The 26,039-nt window shown below is 41.9% G+C and overlaps 1 protein-coding gene across 1 annotated transcript; it reads right to left on the bottom strand.

The window, feature by feature from the left end:
- Positions 1-9,827: 9,827 nt before the first annotated feature.
- On the bottom strand, positions 9,828-25,669 carry LOC120046933 (signal-regulatory protein beta-2-like). The gene is made up of 7 exons (XM_038992483.1): positions 25,664-25,669; positions 25,038-25,158; positions 12,430-12,780; positions 11,871-12,227; positions 10,381-10,497; positions 10,190-10,248; positions 9,828-9,959 (listed from the first exon to the last, which is right to left on the bottom strand). The coding sequence occupies exons 1-7, from the start codon at positions 25,667-25,669 to the stop codon at positions 9,828-9,830; spliced, it is 1,143 nt and encodes a 380-aa protein (XP_038848411.1).
- Positions 25,670-26,039: the final 370 nt, after the last annotated feature.

Here is a 26,039-nt window from a genome sequence, read left to right as displayed (position 1 = left end):
CTGCTGAAGACGTCTATATCAGTCCGCTAATACAGGACAAGTAAAGGCACAGTCCACTGCTTTTGTGAAAAAACTAAATGTATCTCAGTGTTAACCAGCCGTTTTTATCTGAGAAATCTTGTGTAATATAAAAATATCTGCTGGATATGTTTCCTATGTTTTCCAGCAAATTAAAATTATTTCTATGTGTTTAACATTCCTTTTCCTAGACGCTTATCCAGAGCAATTTATGGTAGAGAATGCATACATTTTCATACGTTTTTGTACTGGTCGCCCGTGGGAATCACACCCACAACCCTTGCATTCCAACTGAGCCACATTATCAAATCATCACAAACTACTTGATGTCTCAATGTACACAATTACTGTATTGTGTATTATTTTTCTTCATGGTGATGGAAAGTCTACAGGGACAAACCTAGATGACCAGATTATGTACAATACAGTAATGTACATTTACATTAAGTGGTTTGTAAGGATGGTAAATTAATACTGCACAAACAGTGATTGTTTTCCATGTTATTTGATAAAGAAAAATATTTAATTTCATGCTGTCACGCCTCGAGGGCGCCAGGCTCCCCAGCATTACGCACTCCTGCCACCATCATTACGCACACCTGCCTTCCCCCCTTCACTTGCATCAGCGATTATTGGATTCACCTGGACTCTATCACCTCTGTCATTACCTTTCCTATATATTTCTGGTTTCCCGCTCTGTTCCTTGCTTCAGCATTGATTGTCGTATGTCCTTGTTTATGGACGCTGTGCCCGTCTTGTTACCTGTTTGTTTCTGATTAAATGTTGAGTCCCCCTACCTGCTTCTCATCGCCGGTGTCGGTCCTTACAGATGTGAATGTTTTGTGACTTTGCACTTTCTGATGTCAATTTTTGAGGACAGGATTTTGTACCTTTCTGGATTCCATTAGAATCATATATTGCAGAGAAAGGGACAGGGCAACAACTCTTACAATTCCACCCACTGAATCCTGCAAGATGCTGTTCTTAATTATACAATTACCTATTTTGCTGAAGCAGAGATGCTGAAAAAGTGTTTTGCCTGTGCTACAGACGTCTATATAAGTCCGCTAATACAATAAAGGCCCAGTGCAATACTTTTGTGAGATTTATTATAAATATATATTTTTCATTATATTATTTTTTTATTCTGATTTGTCAGAACTCTCAGCACCCCTACTTCATGTGACTATGGGATACTGGTCTATAGTTTTTGATGTCAGATGAGTTGGGTGTTGATTTCTTGAGGAGGGGAGCGACTTGGGCCATTTTGAAGTCAGAGAGGACGCAGCCAGCGGTCAGGGATGAGTTGACGAGGGAAGTGAGGAATGGGAGAAGGTCTCCAGAGATGCAGAGAGGGAGGGGTTAGTGTGGAGGAATAAAGAGGGATCAGAAGGTGGAAAATAGTTTTCTAGGGTTAGAGGCAGAAGCTTGAATTTTAGAATGAGAGAAAGTGGCTTTAGCAGCGGATACAGAGGAGGGAAAGGTAGAGAGGAGGGAGTGAAAGAATGATAGTTCCTCCGGAAGTTTAGTTTTCCTCCATTTTCGCCCAGCTGCCCTGTTCATATAGTAATCTTCATTGTAGAGAGTGACTGCGTCCCCACGTTGAACCTCCCAAACTTGAGTTTGATACTGAACATCATTGTGTCACATCTGTAAAATTGAATGAAAATAACCATGTGAATTAAAGTTTTAAAAAATTATTCAAAAAACAATTGCCTACATTATAATGTTGTAATGCAATGCATTTACAATTAACACTAATCTGAAATGGGAAAATATGTAGCTTTTTTGTTTGTTTGTTGCCTTCAATTGTGTTTGAGGGAAACAGGTAACAAATAATTTATTGTCCACCATTTTTATCCAGATACACCATCTTTCCTTTAACACTTAAAATTTGTATTATAAACTAAAGTACATTCTAGAACCATATGACAAATGCCTGGTTTCCAATACACAGATTAGGCTATATCCAATCATGCAATACGGTCTAGGAAATAGGCCATTCAAAATAGGTTACGGTTGGAATTTCACTTACACATCAAACTGAGAAGTACCACAATCACTCCAATTTTACCAGCTTGGAGAGTAGCTCTTACACGTCTGATTGGAGAAAAAATTATGTAACACTTCCTGTAAAATCTTCCCACGAGCAACCTGGTTGGTTACCTAAGCACACAGCGTTTATCATGATAAAGCAACTGTACTTGTCAATGCATCAATTATGTGGGTTACATGGCCTAAATGTTTACTGACGTACTTAACAATATGGCAATGGCTAATATACTACCAAGCTAGATGCACACTAACTTGGTAGATTCTTCTGCATGACATTTTCTGAGAAAGTCACAGAATAAGGATGATTTTGATTGGTACATTTCTAGCTAGCTGATTAGATAGCTGATTAGGTTTAGATAACCTAAGTGAATGCTAGCTACCTAGTAAGCCAACTAATGAGGGTACACCCCCATTCATTTGCCACATGCGTAGTAAACCACAAGTGTAGACTAACATGAGGAGTAACAGTGAAATGCTTACTGGCGGGTCCATTTCCACCAATGCATACGTGTAATGTAGCAACATTGTATGTGGTGAATGTGTGTGTGTGTGTGTGTCTGTGTGTGTGTGTGTGAATGTGTGTGTGTGTGTGTGTGTGTGTGTGTGAGTGAGTGAGAGTGTCTGTGTGTGTGTGACATCAGTCCAGGTAGCTATTTGTTTCGCTATTTAAAAGTCTTGTTTAGCAGTCTTATGGCTTGGGGGTAGAAGCTGTTCTGGGCCCTGTTGGTTCCAGACTTAGTGCATTGGTACCACTTGCCATGCGGTAGCAGAGAGAACAGTCCATGGCTTGGGTGGCTGGAGTCTGTCAATTTTTTTGGCCTTCCTCTGACACCTCCTGATATAGGGGTCCTGGATGGCAGGGAGCTTGGCCCCAGTGATGTACTGGGCCATACTCATCACCCTCTGTAGCACCTTGTGATCGGGTGCCTTGCAGTTGCCATACTAAGGGGGAGAGGTGCTGTCGTGCCCTCTTCACAAGTCGGTGTGTGTGGACCATGTAAATTACTTAGGGATGTGGACACCGAGGAACTTGAAGCTCTCGACCCATTCCACTACAGCCCCATCGGTGTGGATGGGGGTGTGCACGCACCTCCATTTCCTGTAGTCCACAATCAGCTCCTATGTCTTACTGACATTGAGGGAGAGGTTGTTGTCCTGGCACCACACTGCCAGGTCTCTAACCTCCTCCTTATAGGCCGCTTCATCGTCATCTGTGATCAGTCCAACCACCGTTGTGTCATCAGCAAACTTGATGAAGGTGTTGGAGTTGTGCGTGGTCACGCAGTTGTGGGTGAATGGGGAGAACAGGAGGGGACTGAGCACACACCCTTGAGGGGCCCCCGTGTTGATGGTCAGTGTGGCAGATGTGTTGATGCCTACCTTTACCGCCTGGGGGCAGCCCATCAGGATATCTAGGATCCAGTTGCATAGGGAGGCATTCATTCCCAGGGTCCTGAGCTTGGTGATGAGCTTGGAGGGGACTATGGTGTTGAATGCTGACGCTGTAGTCAATGAACAGCATTCTTACGTAGGTATTCTTTTTGTGCAAGTGGGTGAGGGCAGTGTAGAGTGCAATAAAGATTGCGACATTTGTGGAATTTGTGAGGGGAAAAGGATATATTTACCTTATTTATTTGATATTGATGGTTAACTATTCATATTTAACTAATAGTAAGACATTTCTGTCCTACTAGTGTCTGTGTTGTTATGGTCTCCACTCTAGTTCCCTGCAGATAATCTGGGTTTATGGTCACCAGAGATGGCTTGAGCTGACAAATGAGTTAAAGACTGCATTACATAGGCAAGAATGTGTTTTACTAGGGATATCTTAGGAGTAGAACAATCTAAGCCTTGGTGGGTTTAAGCCATCAACCCACGTGTAGATAATGACAGGATGAAACCAGAGTGGTTTATGATGCCCCAATCTGCATGGGATGGGTGGAACCAATCATGACTAAGCATTTTTAGTTTCAGCTATATACAGTACTCTGCATTTATGTAAAGGTTAGGTTACTCCGTCCAACACTCAAGGGTGTGGGGTCGACCAGCCTCATTATTGCAATAATTTATCGATATTAAATAAAGATGATCATTTGAAGAAATGACCAAGTCTCTCTCAGTACTGAATCATCCACTACATTTTTGGCGAGGAGGACAGGATCTGCAATTTCACCTGTTGACCGCTCGTGGGTAAAATGTGCACAGGGGATCAGAAATTGGGATCTCAGGGTAAACCACACTTATGATCTGACAGGTAGCGGGCACGGGTGGATACCAGATCTCGGACATAGTACTGAGAGAGGTAGGCTTGAACAATCTAGCAATAAGTGATGAAATAATAAAAAAAGAATAGCTCCTGTTGGGGGTACGCTCAGAGCGAGGTCTTCCTTAAGAGGGTCACAGCTGAGGTAAATAGAAGGAATGAGTTGAGTTGATAAGAGTGTTCTTAAGTGAGGTACCCTTGGGCATAATTGTTAATTAGCCAGTTGCAGGAACATTTTTGGAAAATTCCAAAAGTCCCAATAAACGTTGAATAAACTGATACAACTCGGTTGAAAAAAACTACTTTATGATGTTATTATCACATGTATCAAATACAATTAGAGCCGGAGATATCCGCCGTGTATACCGAACGCTTTTCAGAAGCCAATGTCGACGTACTTCGCGCGCCAGAGAAGACAAAGCAATTTCCAGACCTGTCACTCCAAAAGCTCTTGTTCGGCCTCAGATCAAGCTAGACACCCCATTCCACCTTCCAATTGCCTGTTGACATCTAGTGGAAGGCGTATGAAGTGCATGCATATCGATAAATATAAGGCAATTGAATAGGCAGGCCCTGGAACAGAGCATCGTTTTCAGATTTTTCACTTCCTGTATGGAAGTTTGCTGCAAAATGAGTTCTGTTTTACTCACAGATATAATTCAAACAGTTTTAGAAACTTGAGAGTGTTTTCTATCCAATAGTAATAATAGTATGCATATTGTACGATCTAGAATAGAGTACGAGGCAGTTTAATTTGGGCACTATTTTTTCCAAAGTGAAAACAGCGCCCCCCTATTGACAAGAAGTTAACTTCCTGACTGATGTCTTGAGATGTTGCTTCAATATATCCAAAAATGTTCCATCGTCATGATGCCTGTCATGTTTTGTCATTGATCATCATGTCTTGTCCCTGTGCTTCCCTCTGCTGGTCTTATTAGGTTCTTTCCCTCTTTCTATCCCTCTCTCTCCCCCTCCCTCTCTCCCTCTCTCGCTCTCTCTCTCTATCGTTCCGTTCCTGCTCCCAGCTGTTTCCCATTCTCCTAACTACCTCAGTTACTCTTTCACACCTGTCCCCTATTTTACCCTCTGATTAGAGTCCCTATTTCTCCCTCTGTCTTCCGCTTCTGTCCTTGTCGGATTCTTGTTTGATGTTTGCTGTTCTGTGTCCTTGTTCCGCCCTGTCGTGTTTTTGCCTTCTTCAGATGCTGCGTGTGAGCAGGTGTCTATGTCAGCTACGGCCTGTGCCTTCCTGTAGCGACCTGCAGTCTGTGGTCGCGTCTCCAGTCGTTCCTCTCTACTGACGAGAGGATTTCAGTTTCCTGTTTTGGATTTACCTTTGATAATATCCAGGAGAATCATTGTTTGTTTAAGACTGGAATAAAGACTCTGTTTCTATTACGTCGCTTTTGGGTCCTCATTCACCAGCATAACAATGCCATCTATTTTGTGAATTGCACCAGTCCCTCCTGCAGCAAAGCACCCCCACAACATGATGCTCCCACCCCCGTGCTTCACAGTTGGGACGGTATTCTTCGCTTGCAAGCCTCCCCCTTTTTCCTCCCAACATAACGATGTCAAACAGTTATATTTTTGTTTCATTAGACCAGAGGACATTTCTCCCAAAAGTACGTAATAATACAAAGAGCAAACCAACCGTTCTTTTGTATTTTTTTAAAATGCAAGAGAAAGGCCATAATGTATTATTCCAGCCCAGGTGCAATTTAGATTTTGGCCACTAGACGGCATCAGTGTATGTGCAACGTTTTAGACTGATCCAATGAACCATTCCATTTCTGTTCAAAATGTTGTATCAAAACTGTGCCTAATTTGCCAAATGTGCCTAATTTGTTTATTAATAACTTTTCATGTTCAAAATTGTGCACTCTTTCCTCAAACAATAGCATGGTATTCTTTCACTGTAATGGCTACTGTAAATTGGACAGTGCAGTTAGATTAACAAGAATGTAAGCTTTCTGCCAATATCAGATATGTCTGTTTTCCTGGGATATTTTCTTGTTACTTACAACCTCATGCTAATTGTATTAGCCTATGTTAGCTCAACCATCCTGTAGAAGGGACACCGATCCCAAATAATTTTTTAAAGAACAAATTCTTATTTACACTGATGGCCTAGGAACAGTGGGTTAACTGCCTTTATCAGGTGCAGAACAACAGATTTTTACCTTGTCAGCTGATGGATTCGATCTAGAAACCTTTCGGTTACTGGCCCAACACTCTAACCACTAGGCTACCTGCTGCCCCCTTTTCCTTAATTACTGTCAATGTAATCCATCAGAAGGTAAAGGTAAAAATTCTAGGAACCTCAGAATTTATATTGCAGCTAAATAAAAATTCACCTCAACAAATCAATCATATTGTCTTGGCTACAAAGAATCTGAATATACATTTGCAGTTGGCATTATCTTATTCAGCTACAAAGTATTTTACTATTGCAATGCAAGTTTTCAGACTATATAATTTTTTTAATACTAAGCATTTTAACAGGGACAGATAAATGACAGTGGTCTGTTGTTCTTCTGTTGTTCTTCTGTTATCCCACAATCATACAAAGATGTTATTAGTTCATTGTTATTATGTTCCCCCATATGTTTGTAGTTGGGATGGACTGTAATGCCCTGCTTCCAGTTGGTAATGGTCTGTGTGTAGCATTGATATTTGAATAATTGAATAACTGGTGCTATAATTTAATAACCAGTGCTATAATTTAATACCCTGAGGTATAATTTAATAACATGTGCTATAAAAAAAATGGACTACATGAAACATTCCATTTTAAACAATTCATTCTTTTTGTTCTATTTAACCCAAACATCATATCGGGAGGTTATTGATTTTAAATTACATACAGAATATAGTTACTTCTATATTCATTCTGTTGTTGGAACAGGTTCCACCTCTCTGCAAATCTGTGATGGCCCTCTCATTGCTAACCACTTGGGTCAACAGGTACAAATACTAAACTACACAAGCACATAAGGGATTACCAATAACAGGGGGGCATCACAGTCGGTCCACCATTGTAAGTTGCAACCTGACAGAAACAAGCAATACTTTTTCATAGATATCAATTACAGTTTGTTTTCTACAGTTTAAAGGAATGTAATTCCCAGAGTTACTAACTGATCCTATATACAGTGTCTGGCTTGTGCTTTTTTGTTTCACTGATTATTTCAGAAATCAAATGTGAATACATTTGCAGTATGTTAAATTAGTAGGCAATTTCAAAGAGTTGACCTTTGCTGACAGTTTTGTAAATTACCATTATAAAAGCTCAATTTTAAATAATGTGATGAGGTAGATAAAGTTGAATGATGAATTGGTTTGCTATCTTATTGTATGTTTTATGGGTTACAGTACACACTGTGTTCTCCTGTACAGGTATCAGAGAGTACTGTACACTGTAGAGTCATAGTCTCCTGGATGGACTGGGTCAGACTGGCTGCTGCTCGACAGTCTTACCTACATACATTTAAAATAGATTTGAAACATCAATATCAATTGTTAAGTATTTTTGTAAAACTATGCATTCAAAGAAACTTCAAATATGAAATATTTTGAAATGAACTAATGTGAACTAAATAACCCTGTACATAACTGCAACCAACGCAGTTTCCCAGAACCAGATTAAGCCTAGTAATAAAAATCATTAGAAGATCTCTATTGAAAATGCTTTTAAATCCAGGACAAATCTTAATCTGGTTCCCTCAATGTTCAGGTTGGAAATGCACTTACACAATATACTGAGAAGTACGATAATAACCCTGCTTCTGGTCATCTTGTTGAGTAGCTATTACACTATGCCAATGTCATCTGACAATAACACAAAGTGTGTCATATGTAAATAAAAATCAAAGACTGACCTGATAGGCTGGTGATGGCACTCAGTGCTTCCTGTAACATTGTAATGGTCTTGTTTTGTACGTTCAACTTGTTAAACAATGCTGTTCTGTATCCATGCTATTTAAACCAACTGATCATCTTTTGATGTCCGGTTTCCCAGACAGAGTCAGCCTAGTCTTGCATTTAAAAGTTTTCATTGGAGAATAGTCCTTGAACACGATTCTTACTGTACAATCTTGCATAATCTGTATCTGGGAAACCTGCCTGTAGAGTTTAAATGAAGCCATAAATTGCCTAATTAGAGCTGTTATGTCATTATGCAGCGTTCTTTGTATTGTTTGTTATCAATCTAAATATTGTTGATAAGGAGTAGGCCTAATTCCATGTTAGTTCATCCAGTATGAGGAAAAAACAAATGTGGCTTTTTAAGACAATGTGAATGATTTACTCAGCTACGACTTTGAGGTATCATACAATTTAATGGGATGATATGCAAAAAAGTATTTGGAGTTACTAAGTATTGTACTTTGATAGGAATTTATACATTTTGTTTAATTACAGACTTCATCAATGAACAGAAATATGTGGCTGAGAACTAAGAATGTCTTAAACCTCGCTAATTCTAAAAAAGTTAAAAACAATGGCGGGGAAATGATAATGAAAGTGCACTGATTGTCACGGCCGTTTAAAGGAGTGGACCAAGGCGCAGCGTTTTGAGCGTACATACTTGTTTATTTAACGATGTCGCCAACAAAACAATAAACAACCAACGACATGTGAAGCCAACGTAGTGCTCACAGGCAACTAAACATGGACAACTACCCACAATACCAACATGGAAAATGGCAACCTAAATAGGTTCCCCAATCAGAGACAACGATAAACAGCTGTCTCTGATTGGGAACCCATTCAGGCCACCATAAACCTACATACCCCTAGACAATACAAAATCCACATAGATAACCAAAAAACCCTAGACAATACACAAACTAAACAAACCACCCTTGTCACACCCTGACCTAACCAAATAATAAAGAAAGCAAATATAACTAAAGTCAGGGCGTGACACTGATATCAACATAACAAAAACTGCAAAAATGTAAATGTAAGAATAATTTGTTAGAAACATTCACAGAAGACAGAACCCAATATCAGGATTATCCACGTATGAACAGGTTTCCATGTTTTATTGTACACTGGTGCTATACATTGAACAGGAAAGTTCACAGATAAAAAGTACAGTAGAGGCAAAAATATTAGGAACCTCTACGGACTGACAATTCAACAAAACTGGTAATATGAAGCCAGGACATTATTAAGGTACAAAAACAACTTACTTTGTGTGGGCAAATGTAAATGCTGCTTTCATGTGCTAAAACACATCAGGCATTTACAGTATCTAGATAAATGGTTAGGAAACAAATACATATGCTATTAATATTTTCTTTTAAGGTCTCATTTAGTCTTAAAGTGAATTTCCAGACATTTCAGTGTTCTTTTCCATTTTTGCTGTTCTGCTGTGTTACCTTTTCATGTGAAAGATAAAACACAACATTTATTGTAATAAGTAAAAAAATTGAGATTAATGACTTAACTAGACCCACTACTCAGTACCGTAGTTGAAACAATTTCACTCCCAGTCTGAATACCTGACATCAGAGAACACACTCTCCTGTGGCGTCTCTCTCTTCTTTCTTCCTCTTCTAGTTTTCCTCTCAGAGAAATTCAATGCAGCATAGTTCAACGTATCCGTATCTTCATCCTGTGAATAATCATATGTTTTTGCCACACTGGTAACATAAAGCATATATGTGATGGCATAAACTCACTGCGTCATAACTGAGATTTGTTAGAGCAATTACACCTACATCATCTCGTTGCTGTTGGCTTTTTTTTGTACTCTGAATGGGATATTGAATACTTAATAATAAAAAGTACAAAAGTAACAGCCAAATCAATGGGCAGCAAAGTTATACAAACACATTTATTTACCTGGCTATTTAACTGTTCCACTGTTGAGCTGCCATGTCCTATATGCTGAGAGGCACCTACTTTTTCCATGAGAGAAAACAAGCAACAAGCATAACGATGACAGGATACTCCCAGAGAAGCAAGACATTTGGCTACAGATATCCGAAAATGTATTTGTGCCAATCTACAATTTGCAATTCTAAACATCTCACCATAACAATGTTCACAAATTGGCCTTGTATTTCTGGTGCAGACAAGGATACCGATCACAGTCACACTTAAAGCCAACGTTGCTCCCAGAGCGATAATGACAGGCTCTGCTGCTTTTTCTAAACCAAAAAGAATTTGCATGTTCAATAAACTAGCTTATTACAATATTATAAGTAACTGAAGTGGTATGATGATCAACACAGTACACAGTATATTCCCTACACAGTATACCGGCAGTATTCGACAAATCAGATTTTCTTTCCTCACTTTTTTACAATTTCATTTGAGAAAAAAACTTCCTTCATCTTTGCATATACACTACCGTTCAAAAGTTTGTGGTCATGTAATCGAACCCACAAACGCTGATGCTCCAGATACTCAACTAGTCTAAAGAAGGCCAGTTTTATTGCTTCTTTAATCAGGACAACAGTTTTCAGCTGTGCTAACATAATTGCAAAAGGGTTTTCTAATGATCAATTAGCCTTTTAAAATGATTAACTTGGATTAGCTAACACAATGTGCCGTTGGAACACAGGAGTGATGGTTGCTGATAATGGCCATCTGTATGCCTATGTGATATTCTATTAAAAATCTGCCGTTTCCAGCTACAATAGTCATTTACAACATTAACAATGTCTACACTGTATTTCTGATCAATTTGATGTTATTTTAATGGACAAAAAATGTGCTTTTCTTTAAAAACAAGGACATTTCCAAGTGACCACAAACTTTTGAACGGTAGAGTATATGGCATTGAATTTTCTTTTTTTAATCCCTTTAAACTACACTGAGTGTACCAAACATTAGGAACACCTTCCTAATATTGAGTTGCACTCCCCTTTTGCCATCAGAACAGCCTCAATTTGTCGGGCATGGACTCTACAAGGTGTCGAAAGCTTTCCACAGGGATGCTGGCCCATGATCAATCAATCAATCAATCAAATGTATTTATAAAGCCCTTTTTACATAAGCCGATGTCACAAAGTGCTGTACAGAAACCCAGCCTAAAACCCCAAACAGCAAGCAATGCAGGTGTAGAAGCACGATGACTCCAATGCTTGTGTCAAGTTGGCTGGATGTCCTTTGGGTGGTGGACCATTCTTGATACACAAGGGAAACTGTTGAGCATGATAATCCCAGCAGCATTGCAGTTCTTGACACAAAATGGTGCGCATGGCACCTATTACCATACCCCCTTCAAAGGCACATAAATCTTTTGTCTTGCGCATTCACTTTCTGAATGGCACACATGAACAATCAATGTCTCAATTGTCTCAAGGCTTAAAAATCATTATTTAATCTGTCTCCTCCCCTTCTTCTACACTGATTTGAAGTGGATTTAACAAGTGACATCAATCAATAACCTATGTCATGGAAAGAGCAGGTGTTCTTAATGTTTTGTATACTCAGTATAAAGTGTTGCACAGTAGACAAGTTATTACACATCCACTGTATATCACCTTCATTATTTGTAAATAATTTCATCACCTACCAATGTGTAATTTTGTTCCATTGCCAAACAGGATCTCCCCACATGTGGCCACAGCACAGTAGTAAGTCCCAGCATCAGAGAGACTGAGGTTGTTCTTGGAGAGGCTGTAGACACAGCTCTGTGTAGGAGAGGGAGTCTCAGGGCTCTTCTCACACTCATCACTCCTGTTCCCAGGGGTGTAAATGACTCCTGGATGGGATTCTCCTGATCCGGCTCTGAACCAGTACACCCTGTGTTCTCCTGTACAGGTCTCAGAGAGTACTGTACACTGCAGAATCACAGAGTCTCCTGGATGGACTAGGTCAGACTCTGGCTGCTGCTCCAGAGTTATCTTGGTAAACCTCTTTCCACTGTCACCTACATTGTGCATTTTGTTGGATGAAGGACATTCTCAAGTTTAAATGAAGCATGATCTGTAGCATTAATAGCACATCTTTGAGACAGTGTGCATTTAGAACAATGTACCAAGATTAACTTTATAATATCCATTGAGGACTATACTGTACACTGATAATAATATACTGATGAACAATAAAATTAACAATTCAAACTAAATTACCATTTGTAGCCAAAAAGGTTCCATTTCTATAATCCATTTGATACTTTGTTCCCAATGCACAGTAGTAGGTTGCCTCATCTGATGTGCTGATATTGCTGATAATGAGATGAGATACGTCTTCAGCTTTGTCCACTTTAAAACGTAGGTTATTGAACTTTCCAGAAAGAACAGGTTTGGAAGAATCAGTAATAGCTGCCACAACGTGGGGCATTTGACCAATAGTTTGCTTGTACCAGTAGAGGACTTGAAAATGTTTGTTATCAGCGAATAGGCATGATAGAGATATGGAGTCTCCGAGCTGAACAGTGGTCAGTGGAACTGGCTGATTAACTTCTTCATTTTGAATCAGGTCTGCAATAGATTTGAAAGAAGTTTTGCAGATATATTAACTTTGCCAATTCAGACATCAATTTGTAGAATAATTACCAAAGTGGTCAGAGCTATCTGGAAATGGGCTTGGACAAAGCCTAATCAATGTTCTTAAAACCATGGAAAACATACTGATATGGTGATATTTTCTTTCTCATAGCTGTCAAAACTACATTGACGTAACTACAGTATTCCATCCTCTTTCTGCACTACTGCACTACTTTCCAATAGTCGAAGATGTAGGTTACACATTCAGTTTAAAAAAATATGCAGTTTAGTAAGACAATTGGTTATGCATGCACTTACAAAGTTGAATGAGAAGTACCAAAATAAAGCTGGTTCTGATCATCTTGCTAAGTTGCTATTGTTGTGACGCCAGTTATCCTTCTTTCGCCTAACCATGAAACACGTAATGACTGATGTGACAAAAGGAGAAGAACTATTCATTTTGCTTGGTGCCATGTAAGATTGACCTGATTGGTTGTTCAACATTTCCTGTAGATGGTTTTCCACCAACAAGGGTCTGGACATGGTATCACTTTAAAATACACCTTTAACTATAGTGTGATTTGTTGGCCTTATGTATTGATCATTGATGCCATTGCCGTATGTTGATTTTGAACCAGTCCATTGATTTTGAATCTGTCACAGCCCACTGCGCACAGACGTCAGTTCAACGTCTAGTTTTGATTTTAATTTGGTTGAGTTGTCAACTAACGTGAATTCCATGTGAAATCAACCAAAAATGTCTCCGTCTTATTGGATTAAGGTTATTCAAAGTTGGGTGAATGAAAGCTAGGGGGACCTCAGCCCCCCAAAAATAGTAGAATACACCAGCTGCAATTTTGAAATTTGGTTGTAGATCATTCAGCAGTTTTTCTCTTGTTATGTCAGTCGCTGACAGTCACTCAATTAGCATGTCAGCTAAAAATATTTTGATTGGTAGTTAGTCTAGCCATCTATCTAAACTTGTAGTAATCATGGCCGAATACCGATCGAGCAAGCAGGGCACGTGCCGAGGGCCCTGACCTCCAGGGTGGGCCCCATTGTTTATGTTAGTCATTCTCACTCAGATATCATATTAACATGGAAAAAGTAATGGCGAAACGTGTAAAATTACAGTAAATTAGCTTTAAAGATGCACAAATCCCTCTCCACCCCATGGCAAAATGGATAGAATTAAGAAAATAGCAACATGAGTAGAATTTCATGAAAAGTATTATAAAATAGGGGGGTGGGGGGCAACCAAATCTTGAACAGGGCCCCTAAAGGGTTGGAGCCGGCCCTGAGAACACTACAGAGATCGTCCTTGAAGCTGAGAGCCATTGATGGAAGAACATTTTTCTGATCTCTTAGAACCTCATTTGTTTAAACTTGGTGCAGATTTTAGATCCCCTGACAAAGGAGCCCCTCATACAGAATGTACCAAGTGGGGTGATTCACTGCGCCGTCACAAAGCATTGCAAATAGCACATGATTTGCTTTGACAAAGAGCCCTCGTCACTCTTTTTGGAGAAATGCCTACCACACATCTCAGCTGGTTTTGCTGGATTGCATAAATTCAGAGTTCAGGTCAAAAATGATGTAAAAAGACATTGACATCCGGCGCCGACAGAGATGGCCGCCTCGCTTTGCGTTCTTAGGAAACTATGCAGTATTTTGTTTTTTTATGTATTATTTCTGACATTGTTACCCCAGGAAATTTTAAGTTTTATTACATACAGCCGGGAGAAACTATTGGATATAAGAGCAACATCAACTTACCAACAGTACAACCAGGAATACGACTTTCCAGAAGCGGATCCTCTGTTTGGTCCACCACCCAGGACAATGGATCGGATCCCAGCCGGCGACCCAAAACAATGGCGCCGCAGAAGGGGCAGATGGCGCACTCTTCTGGTCAGGCTCCGCATACAGGCGCATCGCACACCGCTCCCGAGTATACTACTCGCCAATGTCCAGTCTCTTGACAACAACGTAGACGAAATCCGAGCATGGGTTGCCTTCCAGAGAGACATCAGAGATTGTAACGTTCTTTGTTTCATGGAAACATGGCTCACTCGGGAAACGTTATCAGAGTTGGTACAGCCACCTGGTTTCTTCACGGATTGCGCTGACAGAAACAAACATCTCTCTGTTAAGAAGAAGGGCGGGGGTGTATGCCTTAGGATTAACGAGACGTGGTGTGATCATAACAACATACAGGAACTCAAGTCCTTTTGTTCACCTGACCTAGAATTCCTTACAATCAAATGCCGACCGCATTATCTACCAAGAGAATTCTCTTCGATTATAATCACAGTCGTGTATATCCCCCCCCCCCCCCCCCCCCCCATGAAGACACATCGACGGCCCTGAAATAACTTCAGTGGACTCTATGTAAACTGGAAACCACATATCCTGAGGCTGCATTAATTGTAGCTGGGGATTTTAACAAGGCTCATCTGAAAACAAGGCTCCCTAAATGTTATCAGCATATCAAATACGCGACCCGGGCTGGGAAAAACCTGGACCATTGTTACTCTAACTTCCACGACGCATACAAAGCCCTCCCCTCTCCTTTCAGAAAATCTGACCACAACTCCATTTTGTTGCTCCCAACCTACAGACAGAAACTAAAACAGAAAACGCCCGTGCTCAGGTTTGTTCAACGCTGGTCTGACCAATTTGATTCCACGCTTCAAGATTGCTTCGATCACGTGGACTGGGATATGTTCCGCGACTTTATTAGCAAGTGCTTCCGTGATGTTGTACCCACAGCGACTATTAAAACCTTCCCCAACCAGAAACCGTGGATTGATGGCAGCATTCGCGCAAAACTGAAAGCGCGAACCACTGCTTTTAATCAAGGAAAGGCGACCTGAAACATGACCGAATACAAACAGTGTAGCTATTCCCTCCGCAAGGCAATCAAACAAGCTAAGCGTCAGTATAGAAACAAAGTAGAGTCACAATTCAACGGATCAGACACGAGAGGTATGTGGCAGGGTCTACAGTCAATCATGGACTACAAAAAGAAAACCAGCCCCGTCGCGGACCACGATGTCTCGCTCCCAGATAAACTAAACAACTTCTTTGCTCGCTTTGAAGACAATTCAGTGCCACAGACATGTCCTGCTACCAATATTTAAACGTGTTAACCCTCGCAAGGCTGCCGGCCCAGACGGCATCCCTAGCCGCGTCCTCAGAGCATGCGCAGATCAGCTGGCTGGTGTGTTTACGGACATATTCAATCAATCCTTATCCCAGTCTGTTGTTCCCACATGCTTCAAGAGGGCCACCATTGTTCCTGTTCCCAAGAAAGCTAAGGAAACTGAGCTAAATGACTATTGCCCCTTAGCACTCACTTCCGTCATCATGAAGTGCTTTGAGAGACTAGTCAAGGATCATATCACCTCCACCCTACCTGACACCCTAGACCCACTCCAATAGTGGTCCACAGAAGACGCAATCGCAATCACACTGCACACTGCCCTAACCCATCTGGACAAGAGGAATACCTATGTAAGAATGCTGTTCATTGACTACAGATCAGCATTTAACACCATAGTACCCTCCAAACTTGTCTTTTAGCACGAGACCCTGGGTCTCGACCCCGCCCTGTGCAACTGGGTCCTGGACTTCCTGACGGGCCGCCCCCAGGTGGTAAGGGTAGGAAACAACATCTCCACCCTGCTGATCCTCAACACTGGGGCCCCAAAAGGGTGCGTTCTCAGCCCTCTCCTGTACTCCCTGTTCACTCATGACTGCGTGGCCATGCACGCCTCCAACTCAATCATCAAGTTTGCAGACAACACTACAGTGGTAGGCTTGATTACCAACAATGACGAGATGGCCTAGAGGGAGGAGGTGAGGGCCCTCGGAGTGTGGTGTCAGGAAAATAACCTCACACTCACACTCAACGTCAACAAAACAAAGGAGATGATCGTGGACTTCAGGAAACAGCAGAGGGAGCAACCCTTATCCACATCAACGGGACAGTAGTGGAGCAGGTGGAAAGTTGTAAGTTCCTCGGCGTACACATCACGGACAAACTGAAATGGTCCACCCACACAGACAGCATGGTGAAGAAGGCGCAACAGCGTCTCTTCAACCTTAGGAGGCTGAAGAAATTCGGCATGTCACCAAAAACACTCACAAACTTTTACAAATGCACAATTGAGAGTATCCTGTCGGGCTGTATCACCGCCTGGTACGGCAACTGCTCCGCCCACAACTGTAAGGCTCTCCAGAGGGTAGTGAGGTCTGCACAACGCATCACTGGGGCAAACTACCTGCCCTCCAGGACACCCACACCACCCGATGTTACTGGAAGGCCAAAAAGGACAACAACCACCCGAGCCACTGCCTGTTCAACCCGCTATCATCCAGAAGGTGAGGTCAGTACAGGTGCATCAAAGCTGGGACCAAGAGACTGAAAAACAACTTCTATCTCAAGCCATCAGACTGTTAAACAGTCTGTTAAACAGCCATCACTAACATTGAGTGGCTGCTGCCAACATAGTGACTCAAATCTAGCCACTTTAATAATAAAGAATTGGATGTATTAAATGTTATCAATAGTCACTTTAAACAATGCCGCTTTAAATAATGTTTACATACGCTGCATTACTCATCTCATATGTATATACTGTACTCTATTCCATCTACTGCATCTTGCCTATGCCGTTCGGCCATCGCTCATCCATATATTTGTATGTACATATTCTTATTCATTCCTTTACACTTGTGTGTATAAGGTACTTGTTGTGATATTGTTAGATTACTTGTTAGATATCACTGCATGGTCGGAACTAGAAGCACAAGCATTTCGTTACACTCGCATTAACTTCTTCTGGCTGCAGCCCGGTGTCGGTACACTTATGACAACAGCCAGCTCAAGTGCAGGGCGCGAAATTCAAAATATATATTTTTTAAATATTTAACTTTCACACATTAACAAGTCCAATACAGCATATGAAAGGTACACATCTTGTGAATCCAGCCAACATGTCCGATTTTTAAAATGTTTTACAGCGAAAACAGCACGTATATTTATGTTAGCTCACCACCAAATACAAAAAAGGACAGACATTTTTCACAGCACAGGTAGCATGCACAAAGCCAACCTAACTAACCAAGAACCAACCAAACTAACCAAGAAACAACTTCATCAGATGACAGTCTTATAACATGTTATACAATACATCTATGTTTTGTTCGAAAAATGTGCATATTTCAGGTATAAATCATAGTTTACATTGCAGCTACAATCAGAAATTGCACCGAAAGCAGCCATAATAATTACAGACACCAACGTCAAATACCTAATTACTCATCTTTTGATAAGCTTCATCTATAACGACAGCTTCTTACAGAAGGCAATACCAGGTCCCTTCTCGCGCGTTCCAGAAAACAGGAAATTGGGGTCACGTCATGCCAAGAGCTTTTATTCGACCTCAGATCATGTTATACACTCCATTTCTTCTCTCACTGCCTGTTGACATCTAGTGGAAGGCGTATGAAGTGCATGTATACTAATAAATATCAAGCACATTTATAGGCAGGCCCTAGAACAGAGCATCGATTTCAGATTTTCCACTTCCTGTCAGGAAGTTTGCTGCAAAATGAGTTCTGTTTTACTCACAGATATAATTCAAACGGTTTTAGAAACTAGAGAGTGTTTTCTATCCAATAGTAATGATAATATGCATATTGTACGAGCAAGAATTGAGTACGAGGCCGTTTGAAATGGGCACCTTTTATCCAGGCTACTCAATACTGCCCCTGCAGCCCAAACAGGTTAAACAGTTATCCAATCAATGGGGACAAGTCAGGAAGACAGGTCTGAAACAATTTACTGTATATCGGCACACTGTATATTGCCAGCCTATCTGTAGGTTCTGTGCTAAACTGCTCCACAAACACATAATGTGATGCCGCAGCTAGGGACTATGACACGTATACACACTCGTAGCTGCACATATACAGTGGGGCAAAAAAGTATTTAGTCAGCCACCAATTGTGCAAGTTCACCCACTTAAAAAGATGAGAAAGGCCTGTAATTTTCATCATAGGTACACTTCAACTATGACAGACAAAATGAGAAAAAAAAATCCAGAAAATCACATTGTAGGATTTTTGCAAATTATGGTGGAAAATAAGTATTTGGTCAATAACAAAAGTTTATGTCAATACTTTGTTATATACCCTTTTTTGGCAATAACAGAGGTCAAACGTTTTCTGTAAGTCTTCACAAGGTTTTCACACACTGTTGCTGGTATTTTGGCCCATTCCTCCATGCAGATCTCCTCTAGAGCAGTGATGTTTTGGGGCTGTTGCTGGGCAACACAGACTTTCAACTCCCTCCAAAGATTTTCTATGGGGTTGAGATCTGGAGACTGGCTAGGCCACTCCAGGACCTTGAAATGCTTCTTACGAAGCCACTCCTTCGTTGCCCGGGCGGTGTGTTTGGGATCATTGTCATGCTGAAAGACCCAGCCACGTTTCATCTTCAATGCCCTTGCTGATGGAAGGAGGTTTTCACTCAAAATCTCACGATACATGGCCCCATTCATTCTTTCCTTTACACGGATCAGTCGTCCTGGTCCCTTTGCAGAAAAACAGCCCCAAAGCACGATGTTTCCACCCCCATGCTTCACAGTAGGTGTGGTGTTCTTTGGATGCAACTCAGCATTCTTTGTCCTCCAAACATGACGAGTTGAGTTTTAAATATATAAAACTAAAAAAAAAAAAGTTATATTTTGGTTTCATCTGACCATATGACATTCTCCCAATCTTCTTATGGATCATCCAAATGCTCTCTAGCAAACTTCAGACGGGCCTGGACATGTACTGGCTTAAGCAGGGGGACACGTCTGGCACTGCAGGATTTGAGTCCCTGGCGGCGTAGTGTGTTACTGATGGTAGGCTTTGTTACTTTGGTCCCAGCTCTCTGCAGGTCATTCACTAGGTCCCCCCGTGTGGTTCTGGGATTTTTGCTCACCGTTCTTGTGATCATTTTGACCCCACGGGGTGAGATCTTGCGTGGAGCCCCAGATCGAGGGAGATTATCAGTGGTCTTGTATGTCTTCCATTTCCTAATAATTGCTCCCACAGTTGATTTCTTCAAACCAAGCTGCTTACCTATTGCAGATTTAGTCTTCCCAGCCTGGTGCAGGTCTACAATTTTGTTTCTGGTGTCCTTTGACAGCTCTTTGGTCTTGGCCATAGTGGAGTTTGGAGTGTGACTGTTTGAGGTTGTGGACAGGTGTCTTTTATACTGATAACAAGTTCAAACAGGTGCCATTAATACAGGTAACGAGTGGAGGACAGAGGAGCCTCTTAAAGAAGAAGTTACAGGTCTGTGAGAGCCAGAAATCTTGCTTGTTTGTTGGTGACCAAATACTTATTTTCCACCATAATTTGCAAATAAATTCATAAAAAATCCTACAATGTGATTTTCTGGATTTGTTTTTCTCAATTTGTCTGTCATAGTTGAAGTGTACCTATGATGAAAATTACAGGCCTCTCTCATCTTTTTAAGTGGGAGAACTTGCACAATTGGTGGCTGACTAAATACTTTTTTGCCCCACTGTATCTTTTTTAAAGGCATGGAACTATATTTAACTATCAATTATGTTATAGTCCTTTCAAATACACTACATGACCGAAACTATGTGAACACCTGCTAGGCAATGTTAATATGGAGTTGGTCACCCTTTGCTGCTATAACAGCCTCCACTCTTCTGGGAAGGAGTTACACTAGATGTCGGAACATTGCTGCTCGTACTTGCTTCCATTCAGCCACAAGAGCATTGGTGAGGTCGGGCACTGATGTTGGGGGATTAGGCATGGCACGCAGTTGGCGTTGCAATTCATTCGAAAGGTGTTCGATGAGCATGAGGTCAGGGCTTCTTGCAGGCCAGTCAAGTTCTTCAACACTGATCTCGACAAACCGTTTTTGTATGGACCTCACTTTGTGAACGGGGCATTGTCATGCTAAAACAGCAAAAGGCCTTCCCCAAACTGTTGCCACAAAGTTGGAAAAACAGATTTGCCCAGACTGTCATTGTATGCTGTAACGTTAATATTTCCCTTCACTGTAACTAAGGGGCCTAGCCATAACCAGGAAAACAGCCCCAGACCATTATTCCTCCTCTACCAAACTGTTTCACTTTGCACAATGCATTGGGGGCAGTTAGCGTTCTCCTGGCATCCGCCAAACCCAGAATCGTTCGTCGGACTGCCAGATGGTGAAGCGTGATTCATCACTCCAGAGAACGTGTTTCCACAGCTCCAGAATCCAATGGCGGCGAGCTTTACACCACTCCAGCCTACGCTTGGCATTGCACATGGTGATCTTAGGCTTGTGTGCGGCTGCTCGGTCATTGTGCTGATGTTGCTTCCAGAGGCAGTTTGGAACTCGGTAGTGAGTGTTGCAACCGTGACAGACAATTTTTACCTGCTACGCACTTCAGCACTCAACAGTCCCGTTCTGTAGGCTTGTGCGGCCTACCACTTCACAGCTGAGCAGTTGTTGCTCTTAGATGTTTCTACTTCACAATAACAGCACTGACAGTTGACCGGGGCAGCTCTAACAGGGCAGAAATTTGACAAACTGACTTGTTGGAAAGGTGGCATCCTAAGACGGTGCCACGCAGGCTCTTTAGTAAGGCCATTCTACTGCCAATGTTTGTCTATGGAGATTGCATGGCTGTGTGCTCAATTTTTTACACCTGTCAGCAACGTGTGTGGCTGAAATAGCCAAATTCACTAATTTGAATGGGGGTATTACTTCTAACACAGAAATAGGTTACCATCCAACAGACATTCCCATCATGATGGATAAATTCACGACTCCACTTGTTTAATCTTGTCCTTACTACACATTTGCACTGACTGATCAACATTGCAAGATTATTTTCAGTGTTCCCAAAATTCCTCAAGAACCCATCCACATGTAACATGTAGCCAGGGTTGTGCAGGGGAGTCCTCAGCAAAATAAGTACTTTGATAAATGTATCTGTACACACAGGACATGTAATTGACTTAGTGTAGTTGAGCTGTTTTTATGTAAAACCATCCTCCCATCACCTTAGAATAGAACGAGTAATGTCTATGAAATATATCTGTAGTAGTCAGGAAAATACATTTTGTAAGAAAAAACACTAGAACTTTATTTGAAGCGGCAATGTATTTTTTGATACATTTAGCATATGAAAATGTTGTGTATTATATAGCAATAACGACCGAGGCGGCCAGAGTACCTTAGTGCTATTATAAATTTGTTACCAACATAAATACAACATGAAACAAGTTTTTTGTGTCATACCTGTGGTATATTGTCTGATATACACATGACTGAAATGCTGTTTCAGCCAATCAACTACACAGTTTATAATGTTGTATAATCACCTTTCGGTTTAAAAAACATGGAAATTAAACACAAAGACTGAGTCTGAAAATAGAAGGAAATTCACATGAGAAATAACATAGAGACAGGTTGCTTAAGATTCAAACCTTCTCAACAGCCTAAGACAGAGATGTTCCACCATTTATGTGATTTATACTGTATATTAAGAATTGGGAGGAAAGGCAACACTTTATATTAAGAACTGGGAGCGAAGGCAACACTGCTGAACTGGGAAGGAAGGCAACACTGCTGAACTGGGAAGGAAGGCAACGCTGCTGAACTGGGAAGGAAGGCAACGCTGCTGAACTGGGAAGGAAGGCAACACTGCTGAACTGGGAAGGAAGGCAACACTGCTGAACTGGGAAGGAAGGCAACACTGCTGAACTGGGAAGGAAGGCAACGCTGCTGAACTGGGAAGGAAGGCAACACTGCTGAACTGGGAAGGAAGGCAACACTGCTGAACTGGGAAGGAAGGCAACGCTGCTGAACTGGGAAGGAAGGCAACGCTGCTGAACTGGGAAGGAAGGCAACGCTGCTGAACTGGGAAGGAAGGCAACACTGCTGAACTGGGAAGGAAGGCAACACTGCTGAACTGGGAAGGAAGGCAACACTGCTGAACTGGGAAGGAAGGCAACACTGCTGAACTGGGAAGGAAGGCAACGCTGCTGAACTGGGAAGGAAGGCAACACTGCTGAACTGGGAGCGAAGGCAACACTGCTGAACTGGGAGCGAAGGCAACACTGCTGAACTGGGAAGGAAGGCAACGCTGATGAACTGGGAAGGAAGGCAACGCTGATGAACTGGGAAGGAAGGCAACGCTGATGAACTGGGAGCGAAGGCAACACTGCTGAACTGGGAAGGAAGGCAACACTGCTGAACTGGGAAGGAAGGCAACACTGCTGAACTGGGAAGGAAGGCAACGCTGCTGAACTGGGAGCGAAGGCAACACTGCTGAACTGGGAAGGAAGGCAACGCTGCTGAACTGGGAGCGAAGGCAACACTGCTGAACTGGGAAGGAAGGCAACGCTGCTGAACTGGGAAGGAAGGCAACGCTGCTGAACTGGGAAGGAAGGCAACACTGCTGAACTGGGAAGGAAGGCAACACTGCTGAACTGGGAGCGAAGGCAACACTGCTGAACTGGGAAGGAAGGCAACACTGCTGAACTGGGAAGGAAGGCAACGCTGCTGAACTGGGAAGGAAGGCAACGCTGCTGAACTGGGAAGGAAGGCAACGCTGCTGAACTGGGAAGGAAGGCAACGCTGCTGAACTGGGAAGGAAGGCAACGCTGCTGAACTGGGAAGGAAGGCAACACTGCTGAACTGGGAAGGAAGGCAACACTGCTGAACTGGGAAGGAAGGCAACACTGCTGAACTGGGAAGGAAGGTAACACTGCTGAACTGGGAAGGAAGGCAACACTGCTGAACTGGGAAGGAAGGCAACACTGCTGAACTGGGAAGGAAGGCAACGCTGCTGAACTGGGAAGGAAGGCAACGCTGCTGAACTGGGAAGGAAGGCAACGCTGCTGAACTGGGAAGGAAGGCAACACTGCTGAACTGGGAAGGAAGGCAACACTGCTGAACTGGGAAGGAAGGCAACACTGCTGAACTGGGAAGGAAGGCAACACTGCTGAACTGGGAAGGAAGGCAACGCTGCTGAACTGGGAAGGAAGGCAACACTGCTGAACTGGGAGCGAAGGCAACACTGCTGAACTGGGAGCGAAGGCAACACTGCTGAACTGGGAAGGAAGGCAACGCTGATGAACTGGGAAGGAAGGCAACGCTGATGAACTGGGAAGGAAGGCAACGCTGATGAACTGGGAGCGAAGGCAACACTGCTGAACTGGGAAGGAAGGCAACACTGCTGAACTGGGAAGGAAGGCAACACTGCTGAACTGGGAAGGAAGGCAACGCTGCTGAACTGGGAGCGAAGGCAACACTGCTGAACTGGGAAGGAAGGCAACGCTGCTGAACTGGGAGCGAAGGCAACACTGCTGAACTGGGAAGGAAGGCAACGCTGCTGAACTGGGAAGGAAGGCAACGCTGCTGAACTGGGAAGGAAGGCAACGCTGATGAACTGGGAAGGAAGGCAACACTGCTGAACTGGGAAAGAAGGCAACGCTGCTGAACTGGGAAGGAAGGCAACGCTGCTGAACTGGGAAGGAAGGCAACGCTGCTGAACTGGGAAGGAAGGCAACGCTGCTGAACTGGGAAGGAAGGCAACACTGCTGAACTGGGAAGGAAGGCAACACTGCTGAACTGGGAAGGAAGGCAACACTGCTGAACTGGGAAGGAAGGTAACACTGCTGAACTGGGAAGGAAGGCAACACTGCTGAACTGGGAAGGAAGGCAACACTGCTGAACTGGGAAGGAAGGCAACACTGCTGAACTGGGAAGGAAGGCATCACTGTATATTAAGAACTTGGGGAGAAGTCAACACTAACACTGACTGCTAATATTCTCAATCTTTAACACTACTGCCATCTCCTGGTAAGAGGAGGCATGACATTTGGAAGAGGAAATTGTTAATTGATAATATTCAGACCGTGACAGAAAGAGTGTAAATAGAGTTTGATGATGATATCAACACTATATGATAATGAGTACATTACCAATTTGTTTGAGAAAACAACATTCAAATCTATTTCAGCATAATCCTAATGAACAACACTTTTACCACTAGTTATTACCTATTGTAACAAGCAACAGCAATGAGCTTCAGCAAAGAACTATGTCACACATAAATCGCACTATTCTGACAGAAACATAATTTTAGAAACAATGGCAACAAAATGTAAGATCTATTTGCTGGAAGTTTAGCATTGAATTAGTCAGTTTCAGTCTCAACCAAAGCTGTTCACATCAGAGTAGACACTCTCTCCGCCCATCGCGTCACTCTTGGCCTTGGCTGGAGTTGTGTTTTGAGGGAAAGACAGGTCAGAGTACTGCAGCATGTCCTCACCGTTTCCCTGAGAAGAAAAATAACACAGACAAACAATTAGAACAACTATATTAAATCTAAGATTTATCTGAATTATACTTTATTCTGCACTTTATTGATTATTGAATATATCTGATTAATGATCTATACTTATGCCTTGGTCTTAGCTACTGCCAAAACGTAATAATGTCTCTTGAATAGTTGTGATGATTGCATGGCCAGTAGTTAATTACAATTAAGATAAAATAATTTCATACCTGATTGCTTTGCTGATCGGAACTGGAAACTTCACCACCGGTTTGAAGTGGGATGGTTCCTGCTTCAGGAAGAATACATCAAATTACTAGCTTTGATCAGTTAATTACCATTTCTGATCAAACAAGCAAGTATTTATCTCAATTAAGGCAGGGTGAACAAAACATACAGAAAATAACTACATAAGTATGCAGTGTAATAATATGCCAAATTACAGGAAACACATTAATATAATGTGATTTAATTCATTTTACCCATGGGGATGTCCAAATACTTACAGCCATGAATCTGATTATTTAATACCAAACTAAAAATGAAAACATATATACAAATCAACCAAATGCTTCTTAGAAAAAAACGTTATAATCACAATTGACTTACCATTACAACAGTCGCAGATCTTCTTATTCTTCCTTGTGTACATGAGGTAGATTATCAGAACGATACACATTAACAGTGCTTCCCCGAGGATGAATGTTACTGGAATCAGCACATTCCTTCTGGGGTTTTCTGTTCACATGGAAGACAAGAAAGCAGTCAGAAGTTAATCCCATCATCATATGGAATGCATATTCAGAAATACTGAAAATCTAGTGTTCTTCACAATAATTTCATTATGTACTGTATATCAAGTTAGTAAATGACTGTTCAACA

This window comes from Salvelinus namaycush, chromosome 5, assembly GCF_016432855.1.
Source record: "Salvelinus namaycush isolate Seneca chromosome 5, SaNama_1.0, whole genome shotgun sequence".
Classification (NCBI taxonomy): Eukaryota; Metazoa; Chordata; class Actinopteri; order Salmoniformes; family Salmonidae; genus Salvelinus; species Salvelinus namaycush.
The sequence above is the reverse complement of the archived record's forward strand: the minus strand, read 5'-3'. Positions and strand labels throughout refer to the sequence as shown.